At 41.5% G+C, this 12,854-nt stretch overlaps 1 protein-coding gene across 1 annotated transcript in view; it reads right to left on the bottom strand.

The window, feature by feature from the left end:
- Nucleotides 1–4,643: 4,643 nt before the first annotated feature.
- The window catches only part of LOC149454685 (serine protease 53-like), a 40,288-nt gene continuing 32,077 nt past the window's right edge, over nucleotides 4,644–12,854 (bottom strand). Inside the window, exons 7-10 of the mRNA XM_089687238.1 lie at nucleotides 12,032–12,194; nucleotides 7,871–8,142; nucleotides 6,485–6,642; nucleotides 4,644–5,730 (exon numbers count right to left, since the gene is read on the bottom strand). Of these exons, the coding sequence (XP_089543364.1) occupies nucleotides 4,867–5,730; nucleotides 6,485–6,642; nucleotides 7,871–8,142; nucleotides 12,032–12,194 (1,457 nt within the window). The 3' untranslated portion in view covers nucleotides 4,644–4,866. The remainder of the gene's footprint in view (nucleotides 5,731–6,484; nucleotides 6,643–7,870; nucleotides 8,143–12,031; nucleotides 12,195–12,854) is intronic.

Here is a 12,854-nt window from a genome sequence, read left to right as displayed (position 1 = left end):
TTTGGCACAGTGGAGGATATTCAGCAGAGGTTCCTTTCTCTTTTCTGTGAAGAACACAATTTTCTCTTCGGAAATGTAAACCTCTTCTGCTTCTTCATTCTTTTTTTGTTATGAATTGTTTTACAAGAGCAGATTGCACACCATATACAAGCCGTTCTCTCTCCCCTCTTTTTTTTATTTGATAACTTATAGTTTCTGCACCAGTTATGAGTGGATAGACAACCACGGGTTGGGAGAGGAGGAAGGAAATGGTGCAAAGTTCGACTTGGGGAAAAAAGGCTGCTAGCAGCTTTATAGGTTTTTTTATGGCTTTATAGGTTTTTTATTCTTTTTTTGCTTATTAAAGTTTATAAATAGTTTTACAAGAGCAGAAAAAGGAGCCATATAGAAATCATTCTATCACTCCTTTTTTTAATATATAGTTTCTAAAACAGTTTTGAGTACAGTAGATAGACAAGAAAATACACAGGTAGAGTGAGGGGAAGGAAAAGGGGAAAGGTACAAAGTACAACGTGGAAAAGAAGATACCAACATGGTTCTCTTTATGAGTTTCCAGTATTTAGGAAATAACACCTGTGTAAGAAAGGCAAACAGTCCTTTATTATGGTACATTTATCTGTTCTAGGAATCATCGGGGAGTAGTGTAGGGTTCAGTCTTTTAAAAGGTGAGAAAAGAAATTCTGTGTCTGTTTAAATAGGAGCCAGCCAGCCCACACTTAATATTCATCGTATGGATCTTTATAAAATGAGAGCTTTCTTGCTTCAACCTGATCTACTATGACAATCCTTTTATATTTATATATATATATATATATATATATATATATATATATATATATATATATATATATATAGTATATTTATTGAAATATATTGAATATGGCCAAAATTGTAGCATTTCAAATATATGTCAATATATTTGGGAAAAATATTTTTTAAATATATTTCAAATATATTTTTCTTCCATGTGGGTATCCTTTAAGCAGATGACACCTGTATAATATGGGCAAACAGTCCCTTGTTATGATGCATTTGTCTGTTCTAGGAATCATGGTAGAGTAGTGCGGGATTCAGTCTTTCAGAAGGCGGGGAAGAAATACCTCTATTTGTTTGAAGTGGGGCCAGCCAGCCCAGATTTTATATTATTCATCATATGTATTGTTGTAAAAATGAGGGAGTCCCCCAATCAGTCTAAGCTACCATAACAAACCTTTCCTTGTAAAGTGCTTGAGGTGATTGTAGCCGTATTAGTGCATTTGCGACAGAAACAATTGAGTACTGACGTGATCCTTTTTTTATTTGCACTAACATACAATTTTGAGGACAAGCTTTCGGGGAGTGTCCCCTTCTTCAAAGTCCAAACAGTACTATTACAAATCACAAAGTTTAAGCAGAATGTTAGAAGGGTTCTGAAAGGAAAATTCAAATCTATCCAAGAGAGAAAAACATTTGAACTAAGAATGATAATTCTATTTGACACAAAAGATAACGGCCTTAACTTGGACATGGGATTCCTCAACCATTATCCAACAGCTTTATGACTATCTATTAGCTGAAGCTTGACCCCCTCTGTGTGAGTGTAGTATTCCCCCCCCTCCCCCCCTCGCTCTTGATGTATCTTATCTGTAGCCTTTTTTTTTTCTCAATCCCTTCTAACATTCTGCTTAAACTTTGTGATTTGTAATAGTACTGTTTGGACTTTGAAGAAGGGGACATACCCCGAAAGCTTGTCCTCAAAATTGTATTATGTGCAAATAAAAAAAGTATCACGGACAGTACTCGATTATTTCTGTCTTGTAAAGTGCGAATGCCGGGGAACTGTTTTGTTACATAAAATTGAGACATCTTGTGGAATCTTATGAAGGATCAAGATTTATTCAAAAACATTAATGTCTTTGAGTCACTTTGCAAAAATAACCCAACAACCAAGGATGTATTGTCACTCATTTATTCATCTATTTAATATCTTCAGTACCACCCTGCTTCACTGTATTCACTGGGAACGTGTTCTTAACGATTCTCTTTCCACTGCAAATTGGACTAAAATTTGGCAAGTTATGTTTAAAATACTTTCTCGCTGGCATTTTACCCCAGCTAAAATAGCCAAATGTGTCTTCATCTACCCAGCTTCTTGCTTTTGAGCAAGAGTTCTTAACCTGTGGTATATGGAACCCCTAAGTGGTCCATGGAGGAGTTTCAGTGGGTGCGTGAGGGTCAGATAAGAAAATAACATTTACATTCACTATACACCCCCCACCTTATCCACCCATGCATTGAGAGCAGGGGCGGACTGACCATTTGAAAACTCGGGCAATGCCCGAGGGCTCAGGGTCAGTAGGGGGCCCCATGAGATGCCCCTGGTACCCTTTTCATAGGCTTTTTTGAGTTTGGGAAAGGACACAGGGGCCCCATGATCCCTTATTGCCCGGGGGGTCAGTAGGGGGCCCCATGAGATGCCCCTGGTACCTTTTTCATAGGCTTTTTTGAGTTTGGGCAAGGACACAGGGGCCCCATGATCCCCTATTGCCCGAGGGCCCCATGAGTGGTCAGTCCGCCCCTGATTGAGAGAGCCATGCCGTGGTTGAAACTCCTGCACGCATGCGCGGGAGTGGTGACATTGCAGCTCGGCCAATCAGATGGTCACAGTTCGCAAACCCAGAAGGAAGACCAGGTGAAGATGGAAGCCTCAGGGAGCCGTGACAGCGCTCCACTGGAGACCTTCATTTTCAGGTAAGTCTTTCATGATGTGCTAGTATGCGATGCATACTAGCACATTATGCTCTTAGATAGCAGGGAGAAGATCTTGTAGATTTTTGTTTTTGTGTTTTAAAGAAAACGGCTCGGCCAATCAGATGGCCACAGTTTGCGAACCCGGAAGGAAGACCAGGTGAAGATGGAAGCCTCAGGAAGCCGTGACAGCGCTCCACTGGAGACCTTCGTTTTCACGTAAGTCTTCCATAATGTGCTAGTATGCGATGCATACTAGCACATTATGCTCTTAGCTTGCAGGGAGAAGATTTTGTAGATTTTGTTTTTCGTGGTTTAAAGAAAACGCACCCTGCTACTGCTTATTGAGCCAACCACTAAGCATCTCTTGACTCATTGTTGGCCTATGTTTACCATTTCAGTTTGTATCATCTCTCTGCACAATCATCAGTTGTGCCACTCAATAATGGCAAGTGCTAATTCTCATGAACTTTGCTCAAACTTTGTATGTGTCATATATGTACGAGGCAATCAAATTTCAGTAAAATACATATATTCATTGCAGGAAAAGTTGTGTTTATGCGAATATTTCTGGATAGGGAGTCTATAGCTTTCATCAGGTTCCTTAAGGGGCCCATGACTCAATAAAGGTAAAGACTGACTGCTTTAGAGGTGTAGCGAAGAGGGTGATATGCTCCATATATGGTGGACTTGCCCGAAGGTGCGTTGCCTATAAATAAGAGTCTATACTATGTTCAACATGGCCTTACAATTAACTTTTGTAAAGATCCGTGGAAAGCTCTTCTCTATAAACTGGCACAGGATGTCCCTTCCTGTGCCTGAATTCTAATTACACATATCTTTGTAGCTACCAGACAATCACTCATACATGGAAATCTCCATCCCTTAACTTTGAAGGGGTTAAACCAAGAATTTGCTTTTCTGCAGGATACCAATGACAAATTATAAATTTGGCTACCGTGGCTTGTTTGCTCCCCTCTTTCTCAACATACCCCATGCCTTCTGCAGCTCTGATGGAAAAGGTTGGTCTTTCTGTACTAACATCTCCTTATGGATTTCTGTAGGTGGCCTTCATGGTTCCTTTCTTACTCCCCCCCCCAATCCCTGTTTACTTTCTTCCACCTCTCCCATCCTCTGCCTCCTACTAAGTCTCATGACATTACTCAGTGGGTACTTGATTCACACCTTGTTTGGCCTTATAGGATGCTACCATGCAACATGTGATAGGAATATTGGAATGGGTATTGGGTACATAGTACCCCAACTTATTTAAAAACAAAAAGTGTTTTAGCCTGGAAATAATAACCCAAATTCTTGACAAGTACGTGAACTGGCCAGGTTGGTAAAGACACAGTGGCTGCCAGCAGCCACCACTTCCTTAAAAATCATTGACAGAATTGTCAAAATATAGCCATTTGGCCATATTTGGGCAGTGATGTCACTGCGGCTCCCGCCTATTTGTCTATGTGACAATGAATGGGCAAGGGACTTCAATTGTTGATAAGGATGCAGGGGCCGCAAGCAGTCACTGCTTCCTTAGCAACCATTGACAACCGGGAGCTGTCTCGTATGTTCACTGCAAATGCCCTTATTGTTCTGTGTTCAAACTTACGTTAGGACAACAATAATGTATCAATCTGTGCTGACTGATACATTATTGTTCACAGATATATTTGTGGACTACAGAACACCTTATGCCAATGTTATGGTTATAAGTAAAGAGAAGTTGTTCTATAGTCCTAACACACTTATTGTCCTGGCATGATAACAATGCTTCTCTAAACTATAGGCACAGTATAGTGAGTGAGCATTGTTAACCTAGGCAGGATCACCAGATAAAAATTAAGCATGAAAATCCTGAAAAAAAGTAATTCATCCACCACATCTAAAGACTGGAAAACCAGGAACCAGGGAAGGCAGATTAAACTTCATTTATTTGTATTAGAAGCAAAAAATGAAATACAATAATCATTGATTAGAAGTTGTAATGACTTCAATCACCTAATCATGTGTGAGTAAAATTACTGTTTTCTTAAATTTTTCTTCCATACATTTGGGTATTCTTTGCAAAGTCAATAGTCTCCACTCCTTTAGTGAATCAACCCCATTTTCTAGGTCAGCTGAGATGGCAGTTTTCGATTATATTAATGTGAGCAGAAGAGTAGTTGGGACCAAGATCATCCAGCGATGGTGTGAAAGGCTGGATGTGATGGAGATTCCTTTAGATGTTGTTTTTGGTACCGGAACATTGGTCTTCGTATAGGCAGTACTTCCTATATTTGTTGGTACAGGAACATCAGTGTTTGTATAGACAGTGCTTCCTTCATTTGTTGGTTCAGGAACATTGGTCTTCGTATAGGCAGTGCTTCCTTCATTTGTTGATCCAGGAACATTGGTCTCCGTATAGGCAGTGCTTCCTTCATTTGTTGGTCCAGGACCATTGGTCTCCGTATAGGCAGTGCTTCCTTCATTTGTTGGTCCAGGAACATTGGTCTCCGTATAGGCAGTGCTTCCTTCAGTTGTTGGTCCAGGAACATCGGTCTTCGTATAGACAGTGCTTTGTTCATTTGTTGGTAGAGGAACATTGGTTATCGTGCAGGAGGTGCATTCTTCATTTGTTGGAATGGCAACATTGGTCTTTGCGTAGGAGGTGCTTTCTTCATTTGTTGGTACGGCAATATTAGTCTTCGTATAGGCAGTGCTTTCTTCATTTGTTTGTACAGGAACATTGGTCTCTGTGTAGGCAATACTTGCTCTATGTGTTGTGGAATCGGTGTACCCTGTGTCGATGAGGTTTCCTCCACAGGTTCTCGTTGGTATAGGGATATCTGGCACATCATTGAATGTAACTTGCAGGTAGCTGCTGATCCAGGTTTGGTAGGCCGTCACCAGTGTGTTCACCCCAGGGAAGTTGGGGTTTGCACAGCCTACTCCAAAACTCACAATTCCAACCTGATACCAAATGCCATGGACCTTACACACAAGAGGTCCTCCTCCGTCACCCTGTAAGACATTGAAAAAAGAAAAGGATTTATATTAACCTGTCATACCACCTATTCTTCTGATCTTCACCCTCTTCCATAGAAATAGTTTTTTTCATAGCTAGCATACTTACGGTTGTGTTGAATGCCTAGTTATCTGCCATGCTCTGTGGTTCTTTCCGCTGGCTGCTACATCACTACAGGACGCAGTAGTGATGGGTCAGTAGATTCAACCACAGCGCATGGTGGGGGACACAGATGGTGAATGTAAAGATTCCTCAGGTGGCTGTAGCTCTTGAGCAGAGCAAAGATCAGATGACTGGGAAAATGTTTTGAAGGTCTTGCTTTTTTATTCCTTTTTTCTTGGTGGTCAAAGGGATGAGGTGGGGAAGGGTGGGAATGCAGTGTGGGATGTGAATAGAAATTGAGATTTGAGAGTTTTTGTATGTCATATGAGCACACATACATATAATTTTGCAATTCATTGGCTACTTTAATGGTACTACACTGCTACATACTTTTCATTGCTCTCAGTTCCTACCTGCTGGAAGCATAGCCCCAACCCCCTTATCACTTTGCCTGTATGCCCTCATCCACCCCTGCTTTCACTAATGTGTGTTTATCCCCCTCTCTTACCAAATGCACCCCAACTCTCTCAACTCCAACCCCATCCTCCCTCCAGCTCTCGTCACCACTCCATACCATGCATTGCTTCACCTTCTGTGAAGAGATCCAGACCTAAAGGTGAGCCATGCTAGAGTGCTGTTGTCACCCACCTTACAGGAGTCCTTCTGCCCATCCTTGTAGCCAGAACAAATCTGATCATACTTGATTTTTTCAGTGCTTCCCGTATTGGAATACATTGTCTGACATGTATTGAGGTCTATGAGAGGAGTCATGACCTCCTGGAGGGCCCCATTGAAAGGTGGACTCCCTGGTGATGGAACATAGACAAGAAAATGATTACAGACATTCTTATCAAGGCTATGCATAGATAGATCACCTCTAAAGCTTATGCATAGGAAAACGTTTGATAATAACCAGCAAGGTTGCTGCACTGTATAACAGTATAACATCTATAAAACGTAACACTGAATTGCATTGTGTCATTTTGAATGTGATTGTCAGCTACAGGGATCATTTAAACATTCATTACTCTTATCGATTCCCCCTTGTCAGCCCCAAATTACCAGTTTTTAAAAATTAAAAATCTGGGACACCATACTGATCATTCCAACTTTTAACCACACCCCCATTTTAACAACTTCCTAGACACTTGTTTATAAACCTTTGAAACAAGAGGCAGATATTTAAGGTATAAATACAAAATGCCTAAGATACCATAAATAGAGAACTGATGCGGGCTATATAACATTCCACAATGAATTATGGGTGTGGCCAAACTGCAGTATCAGTGGGAGGGACTTGTAAAAGTATGATAATAATCCAAAACCTACTCTGCTTTGGGTCAAGAATGGATAATACACTGAGTGAAACTTTCAGGAGTGCATATTGCACAGTGTGTGTGTGTGTGTATGGGTATAGGGTCAAGAGTGCATAGTGCACAGAGTGCAGGGGTCATGAGCATGTGTGCATAGAGTGCAGGGGTCATGAGCATGTGTGCATAGAGTGCAGGGGTCATGAGCATGTGTGCATAGAGTGCAGGGGTCATGAGCATGTGTGCATAGAGTGCAGGGGTCATGAGCATGTGTGCATAGAGTGCAGGGGTCATGAGCATGTGTGCATAGAGTGCAGGGGTCGTGAGCATGTGTGCATAGAGTGCAGGGGTAAGGAGCATGTATGCACACAGTGCAGGGGTCAGGAGTAAATGGCACACATATAGCAGAAGTTATGAGTAAGTGACACACAAAGTGTTGGATCAGGAGTAAGTGGTACAAAGAGTGTAGGGGTCAGAAGTAAGTAATACACAGTTCATGGGTCAGGAATGAACAGGAATGAATAATAATTGCCCCCCGGACTTCCCCGTTAGACCTTAATGCGATTCACTGCTAAGTATGGGTTTTTGTGAATTTCAAATGGGATTTGCCAGACCCCTTGCAAATCAAACTGGGGTCCATCCCTAATTGACTTGATGTATTGGGGTAAGTGACAGGTTTAGATTCTTAGTATGGAAAATAAGTGAAATCATTTCATGGACTCACCTCCATAAGATGTTGTACCCCAGCCGGTCACCCAGCACTCCATACCACAGGGGAAGGTGGTGGTGGAAGATGGCAGACAGATTGGCATGATGTACTGAGTATAGTTGACAGGTGTGTCCAGCTGCACCAGGGCAATGTCCCCAATATCTCCAGTGCCTTTATAATTAGGATTGGTGATGATAGTCTTTACATTGACAACAACTGTTTGAGAGCTAATCTCACCCAGCCTGTACATGCCCAAATGCACATTATAATTCGATGGCTGGAGAGGACTGCAGAAAGAAAACAGCAAAGAAAATGTATAAATGAGGAACTACAGTATCTGCTTCAATGCAGCATAAGCACCTTCAAAGAACTTCAGTTTCTTCTAATGACTGAGAAACAACTTATTCATAATTTGTTTTAATAAATGCTGCATGTAAATAAGCCCAATGTTATAAATATAATGTATGTAGGGTCATTATAATTCATTCTGATGCTACTTCACAGTAATCTTTTTTCATTAAAGAAGTACAACCTAAAAGGTTCAATAGGAGAAGAGAACAGAGTAACAGAAAGATGAGCCCATCGGTGTGCTGCTTCTCTTTCACTGTCCAATCACAGGGTGGAGATAGGTCCATGACAGCCTAGACTCAGAGGAGCTGGAAGACCGAATATGCCAAGTGATAGAAAGGAAGTTCTGTTTATGGACAGTTCTGGATTGAAGGTGAGTATTGCAGCAAAAAATTGCCTTTTTGGTTTACACTTTAATGAGCTATTACTTTTTTTACTGGAGTTTTGCTTTTTTTTAAAAAAAAGTGTAATTTCCATGTATTTATGCATTTACTTCTTTATTTTTTTGTTTACAAATTTATTTATTCATTTGTGTCTGTAGTTATTGCATCTTTTTAATATATTTTGTATTTTAATAGCAACTTTGAAAATTTAAAGAGATAGTATCAAATGCATGCAACCAGTATTAAAAAAACAACAATTTCTCTCTTTTTTGTGTGTTTTTTTAAAGAATCAAATAAGGACAAAATACATTTATCTTCGGTATTTCTGAGTGTATTATTTTAGTTACATACCAGGCATAATACTAATGACACATGAGATGTTACTAATATGCTAAAAAAAAATGATTTTTGCTAAATTAATTTTGTTGCAGTTTAGTTATTTTACACAATGGGAGTATGCTGTATGTAGCAATTTTAAAATAATTAGGATACAATTAATGTTTTGTTAGTTTTCAGTATTTTATGGTTACATCTGAAGAAAGTTCAATTACTAGTAAAATCACCCAAAAAATATTCTGCTTTCTCTTTATATTAGGGTGCTATTTCCACACCATTCTTACACCTACTGCCTAAAACACCCCATGTAACAATAAACTGCACTCATGAAAAACAAAAGAACATTGGGCATGGGGGATGGGGGAACTTGTAAGGACCTTCCATTCCATTTGGGTGACAATAGCTTGTCTAGTAGCCCTTCAAAGGTCACCACAATTTGACCCCATTAATCAATTTAATTTGAGTTCTAAATGCAGGTCAACTAAATATAAATACAGTTCTGTAAATTTATTGGCATATTTGCCATTTTGGTGAGAAACATTGGAGTTAATGGGGAAGAAAAACGTAGATGGGTTTGAGCTGGCTAGGATTATTATAAATGCTTTGAAGGGCTCAGAATTACTTTTTTTGCTGCCAAAACTGCCCTGCCCTGTCATGGCATGGACACCATTCGACCTCTGATGGTATGTTGTGGTATCTAGCACCAAGCTGTCAGTAGCACATCCCACAGATGCTCGATGGATTGAGATCTGGAGAATTTGGAGGCTACAACAACACCTCAGACTAGTTATGTTCCTCAGAACAATCTAGAACCATTTTTGCAGAGCACATTATCCTGCTGAAAGAGGCCGCTGCTATCCGCTTTCCATGAAGAGGTGGACTTGGTCACCAACAATGTTTAGGTAGGTGGTACGGTATGTGTCACAGTAACATCCACATGAAAGGCAGGAGCCAAGGTTTCCCAGCAGAACATTGCCCAAAGCATCACACTGCCTCTGCCGGCTTGTCTTCTTCCCATACTGCATCCTGGTGCCATCTCTTCCCCAGGTAAGTGACACATGCACATCCAGCCATCCACATGATGTAAAAGAATATGTGCTTCATCAGACCAACCACCTTCTTCCATTGCTCCATGGTCCAGTTCTGATGCTCATGTGCCCCTTGTTAGTGCATTTGGCTGTGGACACGGGTCGGCATGGGCATCTTGAGTGGTCTGCGGCTACACAACCCCATACACAAAAAAACTGCTTTGCCCATTTTTTCTTCTTTCAACATTTCAACTTCGGGGACAACATGTTCACTTGCTGCTTAATATATTTCACTGAATTTCAGATGCCATTGCAATGTGATAATCAGTGTGATTCACCTGTCAGTGATCTTAAAGCGGAGCTCCACTCAAAAGGGGATGTTCCGTTTTAAGCCTTTGTCCCCCACTCCCCATTAAGGATTGGCACCTTTGGTGCCGAATTTGACAGGTACCCGTTCCCACTTCCGCTGCGATCACCTTAGTTATTATATATATACTGTATATATATAACTGAAAATGAATAAGTAACTCTTCCTTTTAATCTGTACTATATTGTTTCTGTAGCCCTGATGAAGGAGGAATGATTGGCTTAAAATGTGTTGTTGGCTTTATGTGATCACGCTATGAACCAATAAAGGGATTGGTTTGGTTTGGTTTGGTTTGACACTTCTGTTGTGTTTTTATACTGCAGGCTAAAGTTGTCCATAGACAGTTCAAATCTTTTCTGGTTCAGCAGGGCCCGGCTGTGATTCAAACCATCTGTGGGCAGGCTGATTGTACCCAAATTTTTCCATTGATCAATAGCTGCTAGCAATAATCACTGTACTCTTGGCTGGGACAGTTCCCTACACCCCCCTCCTTAGAGAACACAAATAGCTTCATAGTAGGGATTCCACCATTTATCTACATAAGTACAGTGGTGTATGTGGCCCCTCTATAGTGGTAAAGGGATGTATAGGACCGCTCTATAGTTATGTATATGGCCCCTGTAGTGCTCACCAGCTCAGGACTACTCTGTGCAGTGACAACCCACCAACTGACCTCCATACAAGCTGAGTGACAGGCCCTGCCCCTCCTCTCTTCATACATACTGCGTGACGGTGTCAGGCCCTGCCCCCACTTCTCCCTGTACAAGATGAGTGACAGTTGCTGACCCTGCCCTCATGCTTGTATTGACTGAATCCCCCCCACCTGGATGTGTTATTTTTTAAATATAAATCCATTGGAGAACCTGGGACAAAGAAGAGGACAATCCAGGCAGAGATCAGAAGGATCAGTGTGGAGGCTTTGCGTGTGCCCAGCTGGCTGCCACTCATTCCCCAAAGGATTATGATCATATAATAAAAGGACTTCTACCCCACCCTGCTCTGCTTATTGCTTCCCCCCGCTTCCCCCACACTGTTCTGTACATCGCTCTGCACCATGGAGATGGAGAAGATGCTGAATGACTTCAGTCCCAGCTGGACCCTCCACATTACTACCCTGTGGACTAAGCCTGCTGAGCCTGATGTAAAGTACTGTCCTTGGTCACTAGCCTGGCCTTAATGTGCACGGGGTGATTAGGGTGTGCCCAGACACATCCAGCACACGCCGTGCGCATGCCTATGATATCTATCTATCACTCTGGCACTAGTTGAATGAGGGATCCAAGAATATTACTTATACAGTAGCATTTGGGTGTCTGAACATCAGTGATGAAAACTTACCAATTTTAACCCCTTGACACTGACCGTACGCAAATGTGTGTCCTCTCGGTGGGCGCCGAGTGGCCTCATATTTGTGTACAATTTGAAAACACATATGTGCTGAGAGCACACGACCTGCGCACTCCCAGCACATATGTCAGAGTCTCACGGAAAGGTCCCGATCTCCCCTTGCAATCGGGACCTTTTCCGATCATGTGACTGTCCCTAAAACCCCGCCCACCTCCTGGCTTCTGAAACCCCTTAAAGGGCCGGGAGGCACCGGCGTGAAGAGGTTAAAGTGGCCACTTTATAAAAGATAAACATTGATGTATCCAAAAAAATAATTATTAGAGCCTGATGGAAGAATTGGTTTATAAAGGTAATATGTTATACTCACCGTGTAAAGCAATGCGCTGCGGTCAGAACCCACTCTGGTGAGATTAGGGAGCCCCCACATCTATGTGATCCTGAATGTTGTAGACTGATCTGCCAGGGCCATGCCGTAGCCGACGCATCTGTACCTCCAACTATCCGACTGAATACCCTGGGGGAACCGCATCCTGCAGCACCCAAAGCATTGTGGGCTGAAAAGAAACAAATTTGAATTCATACTCCAGATTTTTTTTTTACATTTTCTAACCAGGCAAAGTTTCAAATTAAAAAAGATCTCAGACTGCAATACATACGTCCAGTCTGGTGTTGGGACGCACAGTAATTCTTCTCCATCACAAGATGTTTTCAGTCTTGCAGGTTAATTGATACACATCGTGTCAGTTGGCAATGGACAACACTGAACAGCTAAACCAATTCTGCTGAAATGATTGTACTCACCTCTACTACACAGTGACTGTTCTATACTGTGCGTAACTCCCAGTATTAGTGTTGCTTCTCCTGGAATCTTAGCGTTTGATCACCAGAATTTTATCATGTAATTTCTAACATATACTGTATACAACCAAAGCAAACATTCTTTCATGTAATGGTGTCCTAATCCCAACTCTCTTCATGAAGTTTGAATATTGAGCTTACAATTCTACAGTTTTTCTCCTGGTGCTCCCTTATTCCAGAGCAGACTCCCGAACAAATACTACCAGTCCATCCAGATAGCCAGAGTTCCCTGAGACACTCCAATGTCCAAAGACAGTCACATTCTTGTATTAGAGAAATTATATTGAAAACTCCGAATGGCATTCGTAGCTGAGGTGCCCTAAAGTGAGTCA

Source organism: Staurois parvus, unplaced genomic scaffold (assembly GCF_062004578.1).
Source record: "Staurois parvus isolate SC_StPar_1 unplaced genomic scaffold, SC_StPar_1.0 ptg000421l, whole genome shotgun sequence".
NCBI classification, from domain to species: domain Eukaryota; kingdom Metazoa; phylum Chordata; class Amphibia; order Anura; family Ranidae; genus Staurois; species Staurois parvus.
This window is presented reverse-complemented; position numbering and strand designations above follow the sequence as displayed.